Source organism: Microtus oregoni, unplaced genomic scaffold (assembly GCF_018167655.1).
Source record: "Microtus oregoni isolate MIOR12 unplaced genomic scaffold, Mior012 000018F_ref0000195, whole genome shotgun sequence".
NCBI lineage: Eukaryota > Metazoa > Chordata > Mammalia > Rodentia > Cricetidae > Microtus > Microtus oregoni.
Window position 1 is genome coordinate 5,911,115 of NW_024543077.1, and position 21,397 is coordinate 5,932,511.

General features: G+C 43.0%; 1 protein-coding gene across 1 annotated transcript in view; it reads left to right on the forward strand.

Moving 5' to 3' along the window:
- LOC121458607 (coiled-coil domain-containing protein 146-like) overlaps positions 1-21,397 on the forward strand; it is a 102,127-nt gene that overhangs the window by 59,740 nt on the left and 20,990 nt on the right. Inside the window, exons 4-8 of the mRNA XM_041667923.1 lie at positions 12,573-12,630; positions 14,259-14,435; positions 15,450-15,523; positions 17,379-17,606; positions 19,384-19,570. Of these exons, the coding sequence (XP_041523857.1) occupies positions 12,573-12,630; positions 14,259-14,435; positions 15,450-15,523; positions 17,379-17,606; positions 19,384-19,570 (724 nt within the window). The remainder of the gene's footprint in view (positions 1-12,572; positions 12,631-14,258; positions 14,436-15,449; positions 15,524-17,378; positions 17,607-19,383; positions 19,571-21,397) is intronic.

The following is a 21,397-nucleotide window of genomic DNA, read 5'->3' on the forward strand; positions in this document are numbered from 1 at the left end:
GTACACGGAGGCTGCTCACTCATTTCCCGACTGCTCAGACCCAGATAATCACACAGAAACTATATTAATTACAACACTGTTTGGCCACCAGCTTAGACTGTTGCAGCTGCATGGCATCTCCTTGTCTCCACCTACTCTCTCTATATCTCTCTTCCAGCCTGGCTATATTCTGCCCTGCCATAGATTGACGCGGCCTCTCTATGAACCAGTGGCAATAGAACACATCACAGCACACAGGGGAACCCACATCAGCCCCTAACTCACTGCCTATGGCAGGGTTTCTGCTAGGAGTATGTTGATGCAGAATGAACATTGGTCCTGCAGAGCTTTGCTGCTGAAGCCTCCTTCAGTGGGAGCCTAGAGAAAGAGCAGACTGAGATTTGGATGTGAGTGTAAAAGACTGAGTTACTACATACCATAAAACATGGCATTCATTACCCTACCAAAAATGTGTTGTCCTACTAACGCCATGCAAAAACGAACATTTAAAAGGAGAAAAACAGACGAAATATAATTTTTTCAACACCGTGACATTATTTATAAATGTGGAAAAAAGGAAATCACCTGAGTTTTTGAAAAATGGTAGTCTTTCGGCAGATTGTGTTCCAGAGGTGCCCGGCACCAAAAGGCTCTGGCGTCCCAGCGACTGTTATAGCCGTGACCGGACCTGGGAAAGAGTTTTTATCTCCAATCCTCCATTTGTTCAACACGTAGAACACCGTCATAGCAAGACCGTGGGGGTAGAAATGTGTGTAAAGATTCCTGCACATGGTGGGCCCAGTGTGTGAAAAATAATAGTCAGAGTTATTTTATTGTGTTATCTACTTCCAATAGATAATCTGGAAAATAATTACTTATTAGTTGTGGGATCTGTTTAGCAACTAGGAAAACACAGTAATTTAGATAAAAATAAACCAAGTCATGCCACAAAGTTATATAATTTTACTAAGGTTGTTTGGAACAATGAAGCAACCATCCATGGTATGAAACATTAAGGTGATCTCTGAGAATAGAAGCCTATATCTTTTAAACAAAATAAAAGTCCATGGTTCTTAATGGGGGAATTCCATATTGTAAGTACAATTAGTTTTAACAGTCCTAGAAAAAAATAACTATGTGTTTGTTCAAAGAAAATGCTATTTTAAATTTATCTAAAAAGACCACAAGCCTTTACCTTATATTACATCACCATTGTTCCCTTTATTAGCAACAGCCCGCAGCAAGTGACCGCCCCCTGGTGGCCGCACGCCCAAGGTGTAGTAGCAACGTAGGGAGAGGAAACTCTAGGAGCCAAGCCATCCATACAGAAAACCGAAAAATTCAGCTTGAATCTGTACTCAGAACAACTGATTTATATTAGGTTCAGTGTGACATGCCTTGCGAAACTATCACTAATCTATATCATTGCAAACGAAATCTCCTAGAAATAAACCCTGAGGCACAGATGTGTGCCTCCTTCATCTACTGGTAGGATCTGCTGGATGCAGCAGGACCAGTGGCCATCACTCTCCATCACCCCCAAACCTCAGCAGATAGTTAAGCCTTCTGTGTTTTAAAGTTCGTGCTGTGCAAAGTTGGAAAATCTTGAGGCAAAGAAACTTGATCATTAAATGCAGAAAAATAAAAGATCTCAAAATATGGTTGTGGAGAGAAGGAAGCGAGCAGGTGGCTGTATCAAACCTGTATTGTCTAAATTAGGCAATTAGTGTTGTCTAATTTAGAGTGCTTGGGCTAACCCTAATTGGAGCAATTTCCAAAACCAAGCTTTCGTACCTTGTCATCTCACCCCGACGCTTACACTGAAATACAGGCACTCCCGTTTTCTGCGTCATTCTTACCGACAGGACAAGCACCTCCTTGTTCCCGTTTGCCACCTGTGCTCGCTAATGTCTTTATTGCCTTACTTGTAAATCTCTAGACGGGTCAGTTATGTCCTGTTGGAGTTCAGCGAGGTCCTTGCTGACTCCCGGCTTTTGTCTGTCAGTTTTGAGGAGAGGAAGGTCTGGTCTTCAGCTGTAATTGGGCATTATCTCTTTGAATCCAAAATCTCAAGTTGGAAACTGTTGGGTGTCTTCCCAGCTCTCAGGGAGTTTCTGACTTTGGATAACTGCAGAGGCTGGAGTTTCAGTTAAAGATGCTCACACTTGTACAGTGGCCACTGCTTTTTACTAGCTTTGGTGTGGTCTATCCACCATTTCATTTTATTTTATAGGTCTGTAGAATGGGTTTCTGTGGCCGAAGAGCACTTTCTGGTTAAGTCCTTGCAGAGGACCCAAGCTGAGTTCCCAGTACCCACGTTGGGTGGCTCACAACTGCCTGTGACTTCAGCTCTAGGGCTCTGACACCCTCTCCTTGCTTTCATGGGCACACAGGCACACATGTGTGTGCGCACACCCAGACACATGTACATATACATAATTAAAATGAATATATAAAGTAAGTTTCTTATAGACAACCTATAGCAGGACCTACTTTTTATCCTCTCTTACGGTCTGTGTTTGTCATTAAGGTGACTGTTGATATGGCTGAGCTGACCTTTGTGACAATTAAACTGTTGTCAGATTGACGGTGTTCAGAACTGCCCAGGAGGCACAGCGTGGCCCTGGCCATGCCCGTGTGCATGGTTTGTAAAGGGATTGGATGCTGTTCACTACAGATCCCACATGCTCTTCTCTAATTTTATACAATCTTATTTCCCTCTTACCTTTAATTTTTCTGTAATTTATGTCTGGTAGTTTTGGAGGGCATTCATGTTACCTGGTGGATTCTCCACGCTTCCTGGGTCTATAATTTGGCTTCCGACATTAATATAAAATAGTTCTCAGTCATCATTGCTTGGACCACTTGCTTTTTCCTTTCTTTTCTTTTTGCTATCTCTTCTTTAGTTGCCCCAAGGTCTTTTGATATTCTGCATTTAGGCTTTTTCCATCCTTTTTCTCTGCGCTTTTGACTCTTGGGGGTTTCTATTGAGATACCTTCAAACTCAGGGGTTTCTATTCAGCTATATCCACTCTGCCAGTCTCTCATGACAGGCATTTCTTTTGTTTCTGTCACAGTGTTCTTGGTCCTAGAATTTTCTTTTACTTTTTTCCTAGACTTCCCACTTCTCTGCTTGTGTTATCCATCTTGTCTTATATTCTATATTATTTATCAATTAGAATTCCTAATTTATTAATTAAAGTTGTTTTAAACAGCAAGCTTGGTCATCCAAGCATTCTTTGGCCATAGCCAATTCTAGGTGCTTTAAATATGGCTGTGTTTTCTAGCTGACCAGATGCGATATACCGTGGGGACAGAGCTACAATCATAGGACTATAGCAAGGTGATGAACAAGTCTGGGGGAAGGGATGCATTGTGCAGTCCTGTCTCGATTTTTAAGTGAGCTTCACGGGTGCTTTTCCCGTCCACGCCAACTATACAAGATCACTCTGAAGATTAATAGGGAGAAGGTACTGACAAGGATTCAGCGAAATCCTGTAAGTGTAAACCCATCAAGTGTCTTATGAACCTCCTGACTCAGGCTGCACATTTGTGGCCTGATCCCACTCAGCTTGCCAAACTCTTTGAGAATGAGCTACGGTCCCAACAGGAAAGCTTCAAGCAGCAAAACAAAGGTGCTGGAGATTAAACTAATCTTCAAACTCTACCTGCCAACAGGTTTGCTGGCTCTTCTGATCTGAACTGAAGTGTGTCTATTAAAGTCAAAATACCAACAGTTTTCCTGGGCCTGAGTAATACCAGGAACCCCAACACATAACAATTCAAGGGTTTCACATAGAAAGAACCTGACAAACACCAGCTTGCCTGAGAAGAGACAACAGACATCAGCACCGCATGGTAGAGGTTCTAGAATTATGTGATAGGCCTTCCAGGAGCTTTTACATGCACACACCAGCAAACAGCTCCAAACACTGAGACCAATGGAAAAACAGAAGCCTCAAAAGCCACAACAGACGAAGACCATCATTAGATCAGTGTTTCTAGCTAAGTCAGTTCTTCACTAAAAAAGCAATCCCCGAAATATATATCCTTAGATACAGCCAAGTAGAATCTCTCTAAGGTGTTCCATGTGTGGATTCTAGAACAAAGATACAGTAACCACAGATTGAAAGTTAGAAGAGTCACCGACTAAAGGATAAATAGAAAATACTCTGTCTGGAAAACAAAAAAGATAAAAATGAACAAGGTCTTAGAATTCCATGGGACAACAGCAAAACTCTAACGTGGCAAGGAAAACGTCTCTGAAGCAATGGTATCTGAAATCTTCCAGAATTTGGTAAAAGACATAAGACATACTTAATAAACTCAGTGAACCCCAACAGAATAAGCCTGAAAAATTCATTTCAAATCCACCACAGTGAAACTTCTGAAAGTTAGAAGCCAAACGCTGTGGAAGAGACACAGAGCAGAGAGGAATCGAGTTACTCCCACTTGGAACTGAGAAGGGGCAGGAGCTGTGAAGCTTCAGAGGGGGAATAAATGAACTTTAATTGGAAAAGTCTGGCTCTGGCGAACAAGGAATTGAAAAGTGAAAATTTGGCATTTCAAGTAAGTTCCAGGCTGGAGAGACTGAGCTGGAGGTCATTGTTTATCACTGCGAATGTGGAACCAGAAAGGGGAATAAAAAAGTTAGGCTCCCGTGAGGCCATGCAGAGACAGCAAACAAGTCTTACTGTCTGTGGAGTAACATGGAAACGTGTTTCTCCCTCGGCGTGCTGGCACAAAACTATAGAGGCAGGTAGATCTCTGTGTGTTCAAGGCCAGCCTGGCCTGTGTAGCACATTCCAGGACAGCCGGCTTTATAGGGAGATCCTATCTTTAAAATAGGAAACTGCACCCCTGGGCTCCACACTAGGACCCACAGGCCTGGCAGCTTTGCCAGAGGCCAGAGTGGCCCTAGAAACTCTAGGCAACACACTTTCAACTATACCCTTTAAGCTTGTCCAACAATCCCAAACTGCACCCCTACCCCAGGACTCCATATCCTGGTCTACAACTTCAGAAAATGACTTCAGCTTTACCAGAGGCCAGAAGAGCAAAGAGGAAAGAGAAGCCAAAGAACAAAACACCCATCCAGTGAAGACAAAGATAGGATCGACACCTAGACCTATAGCCATCCCACATCCAGGTGCTCGAAAGCCAGTGTAAGAAGACAGTAACAGAAAGGGCAACATGACATCACCAGAGCCCAGAGAGCCTACGATAGCAAGATCTGAACAATCCAGCACAGCTGGAGCACAAGAAAACAACCTTAAAAAATGAATTTATGAAGATGATAGAGGTCCTTAAAGAGGGTATGGGGAAAATCCCTTAAAGAAATTAAGAAAAGCACAAAAAATTAGAAGAAATCAACAAATCCCTAAAAAGTCAAGACAAAACAAGCAAACAGATGAAGGAAATGCTTTAAGACCTGAAAATGGAAATTGAAGCAATAAAGAAAACACAAACGGAGGGAATTCTGAAATGGAAAATCTGGGTAAGTGAACAGGAACTACAGATGCAAACATCACCTACAGAATACAAGAGAGGGAAGAAAGAATCTCAAGCTTTGAAGCCACAGTAGAGGGAATAGATTCACCAGTCAAAGAAAATGTTGAATCTAAAAATTCCAGGGAATCTGGAACACTATGAAAAGACCAAACATAAGAATAATAGAAATAGAAGGAGAAGAAACCCTGCTCAAAACCACAAAGAATACTTTAAAAAAAATAGAAGAAAAATTTCCCTAAAAACAATATGGCTAATTGTAGGAGAGACCCAGCCAATCACCTTGCTAGCAGAGGTCGGGGTCCCCCAGGATATTTTTTACTTATAAAGATTGCGGGCGTGCTCCCAACCGCCCCTTCTGCTTTCCTGTTCTCCGCGGGAACCTGTGGTTCTGTAAGTCTATTTCCCCATTAAAGCTGTATATATTATTACAATCTGTCTGCATTCATTTATGCCGATACAGCTAATAAGGGTACAAGAAGCTTACAGAATCCCAAATAGATTGGATCAGAAAAGAAAATCCCCTCACCACATAATAATCAAAACACTAAACCTACAGAACAAAGAATATTAAAAGTGGCAAGAAAAAAAAAGGCCAAGTAACATGTAAAAGTAGACTATTAGAATCACACCTGACATCTCAATGGAGATCCTAAAATCCAGAAGGGCCTGAGCTAATATCTTGCAGACTCCATGAGACCAAGGGTGCCAGCCCAGATTACTATACCCAATAAAACTATCAATAACCATAGATGGAGAAAACAAGATATTTTATGACAAAGTCAAGCTTAATATCTGTCCACAAACCTATAGAAGAAAACTAAAATGAAAATCCAACCCCAGGAAGTTAACTACACCCACGAAAACATAGATAGTAGTTAATCTCATATCAGCAAAACCCAAAGAAGAGAAACAGAAAAACACACAGAGAGACACACAAGGGAAACACACACACACACACACACACACACACTATTACCACTACCAATAAAATAATAGGAATTAACAATCAGTGGCCTCAATATCAATGGACTCAATTCACAGACATGGGGTAATGGAATGTATACAAAATCAGGATCTATCATACAAGAAATACACCTCAACATTAAAGACATTACTTCAGAGTAAAGAGTTGGAAAAAGATCTTCCGATCAAATGGACCTAAGAAGCAGGCTGGTGTAGTTATCCTAATATCTAAGAAAATAGACTTCCAACCAAGACTAATCAAAGGGATATGGAAGGGCATTTCATATTCATCAAAGGAAAAAAAATCTACCAAGATGATGTCTCGATTCTGTACATCTATGCCCCCAAATGTAAGGGTACCCACATTTGTAAAAGAAATATCACTAAAGCTTAAATCACACATAGAACTGCACACAGTAATAGTGGGAGACTTTATACCCCACTCTCATCAATGGAGAGACCATCCAGACAGAAACTAAACAGAAAAATAATGAAACTGACAGACATTATGGCTCAAATGTACCTAACAGATATTTATGGAACATTTCATCCAAACACAAAGGAATATACCTACTTCTCAGCACCGCATGGAACCTTCTCCAAAATTGACCACATACTTGCTCACAAAGCAAATCTCAACAAATACAAAAAGATTGATTAAAACTGGATTTCAACAACAACAAAGTCTACAAACTCATGGAAACTGAACAACTTTCTACTGAGTCAAAGACTTCCATGAATTAATGGAAATGAACACACAGCTCACCCTAATGGGACACAAGGAAAGCGGTGCTAAGAGGAAAGTTCATAACACTAAATATCTGTATGAGGAATTCGGAGAAACCTCACACGAGTGACTTCACAGCACATCTGAAAGCTCTAAAACAAAAAGAAGCAGACACACTTAAGAGGAGTAGATGGTAGAAAATGCTCAAACTGAGGGCTGAAATCAATAAAATAGAACCAAAGAGTAATACAAAGAGTCAACGAAACAGAGTTGATTCCTTGAGAAAATTGACAAGATAGATAAATTTAAACTAATTACACCTTAAACTAAATGAACTAACCTTTATCCAAACTAACTAAAAGAAAAAGAAAGAATATCCAAATCAATAAAATCAGAAACCAAAAGGGGAGCTTGACAACAGACTCCAAGGAAATCCAGAGAATCATTAGGTTATACTTCAAAACCACAGAATTGGGAAATCTAAAAGAAATGGACACATTTCTTAATAGATACCACTTACCAGAGTTAAATCAAGATGAGATAAACAATTTAAATATGTTAATAACCCCTAAGAAAATAGAAACAGTCCTCAAAAGTCTCCCAACCAAAAAAAGCCCAGGGCCAGACGGTTTTATCACAGAATTCTACCAGACTTTTAAAAAAAGAGTTAATGCCAACACTTCTCAAATTATTCCACAAAATAGACACATAGGGCATATTTCCAAATTCTTTCTATGAGGCCACAATCACCCTGATATCCAAACCACATGAAGACTCAACAAAGAAAGAAAATTACAGACCAATTTCACTCATGAACATTGATGCAACAATATTCAATAAAATACTGGCAAACCGGATCCAAGAACACATCAGAAAAATCATCCACCATGACCAAGTAAGCTTCATCCCAGAGATTCAGGGATAGTTCAACACATAAAAATATGTCAATGTAATCCACCATATAAACTAACTGAAAGAAAAAAAAAACATAAGATCATCTCATTAGATTCTAGAAATGCCTTTGACAAAATCCAATACTCCCTCATGATAAAAAATCTTGGAGAGATCAGGGATACAAAGGACACACTTAAACACCACTAAAAGCAATATACAGCAAGCTGATTGCCAACATCAAAATAAATGGAGAGAAACCCAAAGCAATTCCACTAAAATCAGGAACAAGACAATGTTGTCCACTCCCTCCGTACCTACTCAATGTAGTGCTTGCAGTCCTAGATAGAGCAATAAGACAACTAAAGGAAATCAAGGGGATACAAATTGGAAAGGAAGAAGTCAAAGTATCACTATTTGCAGATTATATGATGGTATACATAAGCAACCCCAAAAACTCTACCAGGGAACTCCTACAGCCAATAAATACCTTTGGACAAGTGGCTGGATACAAAATGAACTAAAAAAAAACAGTAGCACTCTTATATTCAAACAATAAACCAGCTAAGAATCAACACCCTTTACAATAACCTCAAATAATATAAAACGTCTTGGTATAACTCTAACCAAGCAAGTAAAAGAGAACAATTCTTTAAAAAAAATGGAGATCTCAGAAGATGGAAAGATCTCCAATGTTTATTTATCAATAGGATTACCATAGTAAAAATGGCCGTCTTACCAAAAGCAATCTACAAATACAATGTAATTCTTATTAAAATCCAATACAATTCTTTACAGACCTTAAAAGAACAACATTCAGCTTCCTATAGAAAAACAAAAGCCCAGGATAGCTAAAACAATCCTGTACAATAAAAGAACTTCTGGAGGAATCACCATTCCTGATGTTAAACTCTACTACTGAGCTACAGTAATAAAAAACCACATGGCACCGGCATAAAACAGACAGGTGGATCAATGGAATCGAATTGAAGACCCAGATGTAAATCCACACACCTATGAACACCTGACTTCTGACAAAGAAGCCAAAATTATACAATGGAAAAAAGAAAGTATCTTCAAGAAATAGCGCTAGTTTAACTGGGTATTGGCATGTAGAAGAATGCAAATAGATCCATATCCATTATCCTGCAAAAAACTCAAGTCTAACTGGATCAAAGACCTCAACATAAATCCAAACACTGAATCTGATAGAAGAGAAAGTGGGAAATAATCTTTAATGCATTGACACGGGAGAAAACTTCCTGAACAGAACACCAATAGCACAGGCACTAAGATCAATAATTATTAACTGGGACCTCATGAAACCGAAAAGTTCCTGTAAGTCAAAGGACAAAACAGCAGCCTATAGAATGGGAAAAGATCTTCACCAACCCACATCCGACAGAGGGCTGATTTCCAAAATATATAAAGAACTCAAGAAACTAGATATCAACTAACAAAATAATCCAATTTAAAAAATGGGGTACAGATCTAAACAGAAAATTCTCAACAGAAGAATCTGAAACCACCAAGAAATACTTAAGGAGATGGCCAATAACATCCTTAGCCATCAAGGAACTACAAATCAAAATGATTCTGAGATTCCATCTTACACCTGTCAGAATTCTAAGATCAAAACCCAGCTAAGACTCCTAGCAACAACAGATACGTAGCCTGAAGTGGCCATCTCCTGGGACCAGATTGGTGCTCAGCCCTATTGTCACCAGAGAGGCTTTGTCTGGAAACAGAGGCAGATCCACAGCCAAACTTTAGGATGAGTTCAGGGAATCCTGCAGAAGGGGGAGAAGGACTGTAGGAGACAGAGGGGTCAAGAACACCAGAAGAAAATTCACGGGAGCAACTAAGCTGGGCTCCTAGGAGCTCACAGAGGCTGAACCGACAACCAGGGAGCCTGCATGGGACTGACCTAGGCACTCTACATATACGTGACAGTTGTGTGGCTTGATCCTCTTGTGGGACTCCTAACAGTGGGGACAGGGCTGTCTTCAGCTCTTTTGCTGTCTTTTGGGACCCTACTCCTCATATTGGGTCACCTTATCCAGCCTTAATACACGAGGAGGTGCTTAGTCTTTCTGCAACTTGATATGCCATGCTTTCTTGATATCCATGGGAGACCTAACCTTTCTACACAGAAATGAAGATAGCATGGACGTGGGTGGCAGGGGAGGCACAGAGAGAATGTTGAGTGTAAAATAAATAAATAAACTTATTGAAGGAGAGAGAGGGAGTAAGAAGTGTGTTTCTGGTTGACATAGTTCCACAGAAGTCACACGGCCTCCATCCTGTGTGTTCGCCAACTGGCTTCCATTCAGTGTGGCTGTGGTGACAAGTGGCACTTCCTTCTGCTCACTTCCCATTGTCCCCAGTCCAATTGCAAGGGAAGCTATAAAATGCAGTCTTCCCATGCATCCAGGAAGGGGAGAGGTGATGACAGATTCCAGTGTGTTTGTCCCAGTGCCTACAGGCGGGGTCTGAACTCGGCTGAATCACCGTGACCGTGACTATGAGACCACAGTGTAGACAGGCAGGCCTACTGAACGCTGAGTTCTCAAGGAAGAAAGTCCCATGTAGACGTCTACAATGGCTGTCTGTACAGTCCCTCAGCTTTCTGAGTGACAGTCCTGAAAGGATGCAATTTATAAGTTTTAAATAAACTTTAAGTTCAGCAGGGGGGTGGTGGATGCCTTTAATCACAGCCTTTCTCCTCCTTTCCTTCCCTCCCTCCTTCCCTCCCTCCTTCCCTCCCTCCTTCCCTCCCTCCTTCCCTCCCTCCTTCCCTCCTTCCCTCCCTCCTTCCCTCCCTCCTTCCCTCCCTCCTTCCCTCCCTCTCTCCTTCCCTCCTTCCCTCCCTCTCTCCCTCCTTCCCTCCCTCCTTCCCTCCCTCCTTCCCTCTCTCCTTCCCTCCTTCCCTCCTTCTCTCCTTCCCTCCCTCCTTCCCTCCCTCCTTCCCTCCCTCCTTCCCTCCCTCCCTCCCTCCTTCCCTCCCTCCCTCCCTCTCTCCCTCCTTCCCTCTCTCCTTCCCTCCCTCCTTCCCTCCCTCCTTCCCTCCCTCCCTCCCTCTCTCCCTTCCCTCCCTCCTTCCCTCCCTCCCTCTCTCCCTCCTTCCCTCCCTCCTTCCCTCCCTCCTTCCCTCCTTCCCTCCCTCCCTCTCTCCTTCCCTCCCTCCTTCCCTCCCTCCCTCCCTCCTTCCCTCCCTCCTTCCCTCCTTCCTTCCCTCCCTCCCTTCCTCTCTCCCTTCCTTTCTTCCTTCCTTCCTCCTTTCCTTCCCTCCCTCCCTCCCTCCCTCCCTCTCTCCCTTCCTTTCTTCCTTCCTTCCTCCTTTCCTTCCCTCCCTCCTTCCCTCCTTCTTTCCTTCCTGAGTGTCCATGTTCCTAGGATCTCTGCTAAGTTCCTTCTATTCCAGTGTTGTATGACTCTTTCTGTGGTGCTCTTCATCAATACCATCCTGAGGAATGAAAATGTCATGTAAAATTCGGGAGTTCTTGGAACGACCCCCTTTTCCCACCTGTGAACATCTGCAAACTCTTCCATTCATGATTCCTGTGGAAAATTTCTAATTCGGGTGTACATAAAGTGAGGCACGGGTCACTCTAAGGGTAGCTTTATTTCTTTATCTCTTTATCCTCGGTTAGTATATAAACTATGTATTTCAAGTCATGAAAATAGGAATTAAACCAACTTGGTTCACCCACTGTATTCCCGCTACTAGTAGAGCGCCAACTATGTGCCCACAATGGTAGTGCGGTGTGAACAGAGCAGTCTCTGTTAGCGTGGACGAATGCACAACAAAACGCCAGGCAGCGAGCAGCGCTATATGGAAAAAGTAAAGCAGACTGGCGGGAAATGTTGGCACCATTTAAGTAGGATGACCCAGAGACCCTGAGTCTGGAACAGCGAGAAGGCCAAGTGGGCCAGAGTGGAAAGTGGCCCTCAGTGAGACTGGAGAGGCTATGACACAGAGTTTCAGGTTGGTCCAGGTTGATGGGGTGCTGGTGAGCAGCAAAGCAATGGGAGAGTCTTTATGTTGCTAAAAATCTTCGCACTGAAAGTAGAGGGTCGACTATTGGGGCCAGGCTGGAGGCAGACAAGGCAGATTCTTCAGGAAGACCTGGCAGTAATTTAGTATACAGAGAAAAAGACCCTGAGCTTCCCTGGAAGGAGTCTCAGTCCTCAGGGAGGTCTGTGCCCTAGGACAGTTATAATTTAACGTGCCCAGAGAGTTGCTATATTAGGTGCGAGCACACAAGGCTGCTGCAATGTTGAACAGGAGGAAGTACCCACGTGGGCCAGTGAGAACCAGAGCCACCGTCAAGAGGGGACACTGGGACACGAGTAGCTGAGCCTGGGGACAGGGCTGAGAGAGAGAATAGGAAGGTGTGCAGAGACTGGGAACAGGGCTAAGAGAGAATAGGAAGGTGCTGGTGCAGAAGGCCCTTACACTTTTGTGCTTTTTGTCAAATATGATATTTTCTTTTGGCAGCCTAACCGAAGAAAAGAGTCTCATACTAAAGGAATTTGAGAAGATACCTAAGCCAGGCGTAAGTATTAGAATTTATTAAATGCAGCTGGATCCAAACATCCCTTTAAAATAACAACACTCCCTGAAACATTTGAAGCACCAAAAATCCACAATCCCTCCAGATGCAGAAAGGAAGATCTACACACTCACGAGGCAGGTGGCAAGCCTTCTGTGTTGACGGCTGCTTCAGGCCGTGTCGTCAGAGGGCATCTGCTTTGTCTACAGCAGGGAGGGAGCTTCTGTGGTTGTCACTTAAAAGCAGCTCCCCTGTGTGTGTGAGGCTTGAGCTCTCTGAGCATCTCCGAGTTTGGTCATAAGGAAAATGTAGCACTGTCACACCGTGACCAGGCAGTGGATGGAAGAAGGCATCTAATTCGGAGCTCACAGTTACACCGGGGGAAGCAGTCTGGCCATCATGGTGGGGAGCATGGTGGCGGGCGGGCAGGCGTGTGCTGGAGCAGTAGCTGAGGGCTCACGTGGATTGAGAAACACAAGGCTGAGTGTGTGTGAGGATGGGGGGGGGGGAGAGAGAGAGAGTTAACAGAATGGTGTGAGCTTTTGAAAGCTCAAAGCCCACCCCAGCGACACACCTCCTACAATAAGACCACACCTCCTAATCCTTCCCAAACCATTCCACCAACTAGGGATCAGGCATTCAAACACATGAGCCTATGGGGCCATTCTCATTCAAACCCCACAATTGCTTACCTATCACTGCATAGCAAACCATGTCACAAGTCGTACACACATTTACACACACACTCATTCACACACATAGTCATACACACTCACACACATACACTCATTCACACACAGTCACACAGTCATATACACACATTTACACACACACACTCATTCACACAGTCACACAAGTCATACACACATTTACACACACACACTCATTCACACAGTCATATACACACATTTACACACACACATTCATTCACACACAGTCAAACACACTCACACACACACATTCACATACACAGTCACGTACACACACGAGAGAGAAAAAGAGGGAAAGAGGGAAAGAGAAGAGAGACAGCATGAATTTTTGCTGACTTACTTTGCTTTCTTCCAGCAGTAGAAGGGACTCTCAAAGAAAACTCAGCACAGGCTAATAAATCTATGTGCTTGGCCATCCTCAGCAGATAATCTTTCTGCGTACAGTAATAAGGCACAGGAAGCACAGCCTCCCCTAAGCCTGATGGGGGACACTGAGGAAGGAATTGTACAGACGTAATAGTAATAAATGTGCATGCAACTGTGTGGAAATGTGAGCCTCCTCATGTCTGGTCGCTGTGTATAACTCAAGTTAACTACAAGATAATTTGCATTGGATTTCGTCAAACCCCAATGCTACAGGAAAACAGAATGTACATTTTCATAGTGCTTTTTAGTATGAAATAAAAATCAACATAGGAAAGAACACGTTTAAAACATGAACCACTCGGTTAAAAATCACTTCAAAACAGCCCCATGCTTGGTCACTACAGGCGCCAGACATAGTAAGTAACCCCCTGTTGGGGACTCACTTACGCGTCTCCAAGCCTGTACAAACAATATGGTGAGTGGAATAATTTTCACCTTTGAAGTAGACAAGCATCCCCTGGACTATCTCACTGGCCATTCTCATGACTTTTGAAGGAAATGGAGAAGAAGATGAGAATACTAAAGGAAAGCACCGAAGAACTGCGCAAGGAAGTAATTCAGAAGAGACTGGAAATCAAAATCCTCCGGGAAGACCTGGCGTCCAAGCAGAAGCAGCTAACGAAGGAGCAGAAGGAGCTGGAGGAGGTGCTGGAGTGTCAGGTTGGCCTGAAGGTACGCTGTGGGCAGTCCGTGGGTATTCAAACATCGTGTGGGCACGCTGGAGACCAGCTTCAACAAAAATACCACTTACCAGGGTAGGGGCATGGGATTAGAAACACCATGCCCATGTGGGCACATGTCGGAGACCAGCTTCAACAAAAATACCACTTACCAGGGTAGGGGCATGGGATTAGAAACACCATGCCCATGTGGGCACACGTCAGAGACCAGCGTCAGCAAAAATACCACTTACCGGGGTAGGGGCATGGGATTAGAAAAGTGAGCAAAGGGTACGAAGACATGAGTGAAAATAATGAAAGGGAAAGCAAAGGATAGTACCAGGAAGGAGTTCCAGTGAATACTGAAATCCCTCACGTTGAATTTCCATTTGCTTAAAATACCGGTAGGAGTAAGATTAAAAAAATAAACAAACAAACAAAACACACAGGCATTAACACAACACAAGGCACTGAGCAGTTGAAGGTCGCAGACTACAATTCTTAAACATTTTGTTGCTAGGACCAAACAAGTCCTTGAGAGAGCAGAACTCTCTAATCTCAATCTAGGTGGGACCTTTGAGGTGGAAACACAATAACCTTGAAGGGACAGAAGGAAGTTCCTACCCACTGACCTGTACAGCTCTGGTCTCAGCCTGGCCTCAGAGAGAACCCTGGGTCTTGAACTGAACCACAGAGGCTGTTCTCTCGAGGAGCTTGGGTACTATCTCATTGCATGAGCAATGGTGACAGCCTCCACCATCCTTCTCGCCTCCTCTCCCACCACAGGGGAAGGGGACTCTTATCAGGGCACAGCAGGAAAGGGGACTCTTACCTCACTCCGTCAACCTCTTTTTGAGATAGCGACAAGTGTAATGACCTTATAAGGGCAGTGTGAATATTGGGAGAAATAAAATACACCGGGTAAATGGTAAGAGTTCTGCCATTTTAAAGAGTTTTAATTTCCCTCTCATTTAATTTGCTCGCCTAATTGACTACATAACTTAACACGATTCTGTTTCTTTCCTAGGATGACGTGGTCCAACATCAAACCATTCCTGTACAAATTTCAAAGGAGATAGAAAAAATGACCCGCAAAAAAATGTACGGCTTAATACTTTTGTTCTGAATCCCTCCCTTCTAAGCAACCCTCTTCCAAATGACGTGTGTGCGTGTTATAATTTTTGGGAATTACAATCTTGGAACTGTCTGACCCTGGTGCCACCTAGGCTCTGTGTATTGGGAATTTTAAAAGGAAGTAATACAGCCAATGATAATCACTATTTCTGCTCCAACTTATAAATCGTATTTCTATGGGGGCTTTCAGCGACTTCTTCAGGGCTGGAGGTTAACTTTGAACTCAGGCTGTCATAGTCCCGAAGGGTGCTCAGGCAGTCAGCACCCGAAAGACGGGGGCTCCTCACCCACTGTGCACCTGCTCACCCTCAGGCACTCAGAATAGATTCAGATGTGAAGACCATTGAGAAATTCTCGGGATTTCAGTGATCAAAAAGAAAACGAAAGGTTGGTGTGGCAAGCTCTGTTGTCAGCTGCCTGCTCCATATAATGACACAGACATATTATTAGTTATGGAAGCTTGGCCTTAGCTTAGGCTTGTCCCACTAGTTCTTATGACTCAAATTAACCCATTGATATTAACTTAGGTTTGCCTTGGGGCTCTTCACCTTCCTTTCACTCTGCCTGTGCCCCTCCCTTCATGTCACACTGTGCCTGCCTAGTGCTTTGGGCTTCCTTCTTCTCTCAGCCGGAAGTCCCACCTATGTCTCCTGCCTAACCATTGGCAGTTCAGCTCTTTATGGAGCCAATAAAATAATATATCTTCACACAGTGTACAAACATGCCACAACATTCAACATAGATTAATATAAACGGGTTGATTTCAGTTATACGAGCTAGTTGAGAGAAGCCTAAGATAAAGATCAAGCTTTCATAATTAAGATAAGTCTCGTGCCATTATTTGGGAGCTGGCTGGTGGGACAGGCTAGTGCATATAAAAGTATTCTAGAGAAATAATAGGATTACTCTAGTAATCAATCCTAAAAGAGTACCGGAAAATGAAGCAGTATGATTCTATAACCCAAGGTTACCAGAAGCAGAGTTAGGATAGTCAGACCTGGTCCAGGATGCTGGTCAGGATGAGAGGAGACAGTACAGGTGGCAGAGATTGGGGCATGAGGAGAAAATAGAATGAGCAAATGCCTGCCCCTCAGGGGCATTCTGGGAAGTTATCCCCTGTCCTGGTTTCATTTTGTTTATGTGATAAAAGACTCTGACAGAGAACAATTCAGGGAAGAAAGCAGTTTATGTCAGCCTACAACTCCAGGTTATGGTCCCTCAGCATGTGGCAGGAATTTCCAGCAGCGAATCACAGCACATCCAGAGTCAAGAGTAGAGAAAACACGAAAGCATGTATACCCACTAACTTGTCTGAACTCAGCTCCATTTCTTCCCTCTTACACAGTCTGGGGCCGCCTGCCTAAGGAATGGTGCCACCCACAGTGGACTGTGTCTTCCTGTGCCAATGTACTTAATAAAGACAACCTCCCACAGACATGCCTGCGGGTCAGAAATCCTATATATTAGGTATTTACATGATGATTAATAACAGCAAAATCACAGTTATGAAGCATGAATGAAATAATTTTATGGTTGGGGTTCACCACACCATGAGGAACTGTAGTAAAGGGTTGCAGAATCAAGAAGGTTGAGAACCATTGCCACAGGTTGGTTCAGTGTAGACAGTTCCTCATCGGGACTCTCTTCCCAAGTGATTCAAGCTGATGAAGAAAGTTAGCACCACACCTCCCAAGTCCCTCTCCCATAGACCGTCACATGTTCCTGAGATCAGTGAGTGATGACGAGCGTAGTTTTGCCTGATAATAATGGGCAGAGATAGCACGAACTCTTACTTCTGTCTGTGTGTGTCCATTTCCTACAGAGAAATGGAAAAGAAAAATATTGTCTTGGAATACGAAGTCAAAGAGCTAAATGGGTCTTTAAAGAAGCTTGAGAGCAAAGTCAACGCTCTGGTGGAAGAGAAGGATGACGTCATGAAGGAAGTGGAGGGCAAGCGAGCCCTACTGGAAGTGAAGGAACGAGAGTATAACCAACTACTTAAGATGCTGGAGTTAACCAAAGAGAACGAAGCTTCCTCGCTAGCTGAAAGGTTACTTCTGTTTCTGTCATCTTTGTTTTAACCATGTTCTGTCATCTGCATTTTAATCAATTTGGTCTTGAAGGTTCAAAACATTATCAACTGATTGTATGCAATTCAATAGCAAGTTGTAGAATTTTAAATCAATTTTTCCCATTAAGGCACCATCAAAACATTTTGAAGCACATTTTTCTACACTTAAATCACAATTTTCCTCCGTTCTATGTATAGTATAATTAAGGAAGTCCACGAGATCCTGTAATAAAAGATAACAAGTGCTTATTGGTGAACATCACAACAAGAGAGCCCTGCGGTCTTCTGCTCTGTGGGTGCTGGGAGCTGCAAACCGAACTCTGACCACCAACCAAGCAATAGGGGAAAAAAGGACTGAGCATTCTTCCTGTCTGTGCTTATAGTCCCTCAGACCATGCCCTGTGGACTGGTATCCGAGAAGCTATTGGCTGAATGAATTCCCACAACACCTCCCCCTTGTCTAAACAAGAAAGCTCTAAACCTAAAACAAAACTATATGCAATAAGAACAAATATCAAGTATTATCCAGGAAAAAGAAAAGGCAAAAACATACACAAGAATAGGACTACAACCAACTGAACAACATCAAGCAAAAAACACACACTAAATGTCCACTCTAATCTGCAAATAGCAGATTATTTCAATAGCTGTTCTAGCCTGAGGAGACTAAGTCTTATCTTAGCTAAGTCATGAGAGGAAAGTAGCTATGACTATCCGTCTTCAGCCCCATCAAAGACCTATCTCGAGCAGTTTGTAACCCCAAGCTGATCTTGGGTTGGGTGCTATCAGCTGAATGGTATCATAAGAATCAGGTGGAATTGTTGTTGTGGGGCCCCGTCTTCTTCCTGGAGACATCAGAGGTTGCTGCAGGAAAATTTATTGTTCATTGTGAAAAACTTAAACACCATTCATAGCACAACGGAAAGTTTGATCGAAACATTTTAAATCACAATTTTCCTCAATTCCATGGTTCCAAATTTAAGAATAAAATCCACTGTTTGCTGTACGTGTGGGGAACTACATCGCTGGTGTGGGCTATGGAATCCAGAGATTTTCCTGCCAATGAGTGCTGTTCCTGACTTAATCCCAGCCTCTCCTGGCTGAGGGAAATTTCCCGGTGGGATTCCCTACTGGAGCACTTTACTTTTAAGTGTGCACACATGTGTATTCACTAGAGTGTAGGGACCAGAGGGCACAATCTCTGTCGTCCCTCTTGTATTTGAGACAGTCTCTCATCGGGTTGGGACCTTAGACTGCCTGACTGGGCTACACTGGCTGGCTAGTGAGCTCCGGGGAACTGTCTTCACCTCTCCACACTGGGATCACAAATGGGCTCTCCCACTCACAGCTGGTTACATGGATACGGGGCCTCAACCCCTATGTTTGTGAGGCAGGCGCTTTACCAACTGCAGAATCTCCCTAGCCCCCGACTTTCCTAAGTTCAGGGTTTGAACCCAGGGCTTCAGTCCTGGGATGTAATTGCTCTACCACTGAACTTTTCTCTCAGCCTTACTTCGTACATTTAGGGAAAATCTAAGGAAACTTGAGACCTGTGTCTCCCCAGCCTGTCGTTACATTTGGGGAGTTTATAGGATCATATTTCTAAATGAGAGCAATACCCCAAACTGGCTACTGTAGGCATTGTTCAGGATTTGTGGTTGTTATATATGAAAAGGTCTCTGTATCCCCTTGAGTGTGCTGTCTTTGATAAGACAGCGGGGGACATCACTTTCCCCTTTGCCCTTGACCTGGACAGAGGGATCTTGGACCTTAATCTTCGAAACTGCCTCATTGACAAGCAGAGCTACCATGATGAACTTTCTCGCAAGCAAAGGGAGAAAGAGCGAGATTTCCGAAACCTGAAGAAGACGGAGCTACTGCTGAAAGTGTCCTTGGAGGCGCTTACTCAGACTCAAGCCCTGAATCAAAGGCTTCTACTCGAGGTAGGTGTGAGAAACCTCAAAATCTAGGATTTTAAGCCTAGCTCTCTCTTTCAAAGAGCACTAGGATTTTGCTCTCAGTAGAAAGAGAAGGAAAAGGTAGCAGTGGGTGGCAATTTGAGGATGCACTATCCTGTTAGACTGTTGGTGGTCCCTAATGTTTCCCACCTCTTTTTCTAACCCAAGACTGGCCAAATGTTTTGTTTTGATTGGGTAGAAAAGTAACGGAATAGCCAGTTTGGGAAGGGCCTAGACTCTAGGCCTTTCAGTATATACTATACAGCATACAGTATACAGAGGGTGCAGTATACAGTATACAGAGGGTGCAGTATACAGTATACAGTATACAGAGGGTGCAGTATACAGCATACAGTATACAGAGGGTGCAGTATACAGCATACAGTATGCAGAGGGTGCAGTATACAGTATACAGCATACAGTATACAGTATACAGAGGGTGCAGTATACAGTATACAGCATACAGTATACAGTATACAGAGGGTGCAGTATACAACATACAGTATACAGAGGGTGCAGTATACAGTATACAGTATACAGAAGGTGCAGTATACAGTATACAGCATACAGTATACAGTATACAGAGGGTGCAGTATACAGCATACAGTATACAGAGGGTGCAGTATACAGTATACAGTATACAGAGGGTGCAGTATACAGTATACAGAGGGTGCAGTATACAGTATACAGACGGTGCAGTATACAGTATACAGGCGGTGCAGTATACAGTATACAGAAGGTGCAGTAGACAGTAGATAGCATACAGTATACAGACGGTGCAGTATACAGTATACAGGTGGTGCAGTATACAGCATACAGTATACAGAGGGTGCAGTAGACAGTAGATAGCATACAGTATACAGACGGTGCCGTATACAGTATACAGCATACAGTATACAGAGGGTGTAGTAGACAGTAAGGCCAAGCTAGTTTTTCTTTCAGGTTGTTTGAAGGAGTAATATGTGCAGGTTTTTTTCCTTCCTTTCTTTTTTTTTTATTGAGAATTTTACACACAAATACCATGCAATACGATCATATCCATTCTGTCTCTTTTTTTCTCTTTTGAATTCCCCATTTTCCTGGTTCTTTCTTTCTTTTTTTTAAATTTGCCTTTACTGAGCTCTACATTTTTCCTGGTCCCCTCCTTCTTCTCCCCTCCCCTTCTACCCTCTCCCATGGTCCCCATGCTCTCAATTCACTCAGAAGATCTTGTCTTTTCCTACTTTCCATGTAGATTAGATCCATGTGTGTCTCTCTCAGGATCCTCTTTGTTGTCTAGGTTCTCTGGGATTGTGAATTGTAGGCTGGTTTTCTTTGCTTTATGTCTAAAAACCACTTACGAGTGAGCACATATATTTGTCTTTCTGGGTTGGATTTACTCACTCAATATGATGTTTTCCATGTCCATCCATTTGCCTGCAAATTTCAAGGTGTCATTATTTTTTTCCACTGTGTAGTACTCCATTGTGTAAATGTACCACATTTTCCTTATACATTCTTTGGTCAAGGAGCATTTAGGTTGTTTCCAGGTTCTGGCTATGACAAACAATGCTGCTATGAACATAGTTGAGCACATGTCCTTGTGGCACGATTGAGCATCCTTTGGATATATACCCAAAGTGGTATTGCTGGGTTTTGAGGAAGGTTGTTTCCTAATTTTCTGAATTGCCACACTGATATCCAATGGGGTTGTACCAGCTTGCATTTCCACCAGCAATGCAGAAGTGTTCCCTTTACCCCACAACCTCTCCAGCATAAGTTATCATCAGTGTTTTTGATCTTGGCCATTCTTACAGGTGTAAGATGGAATCT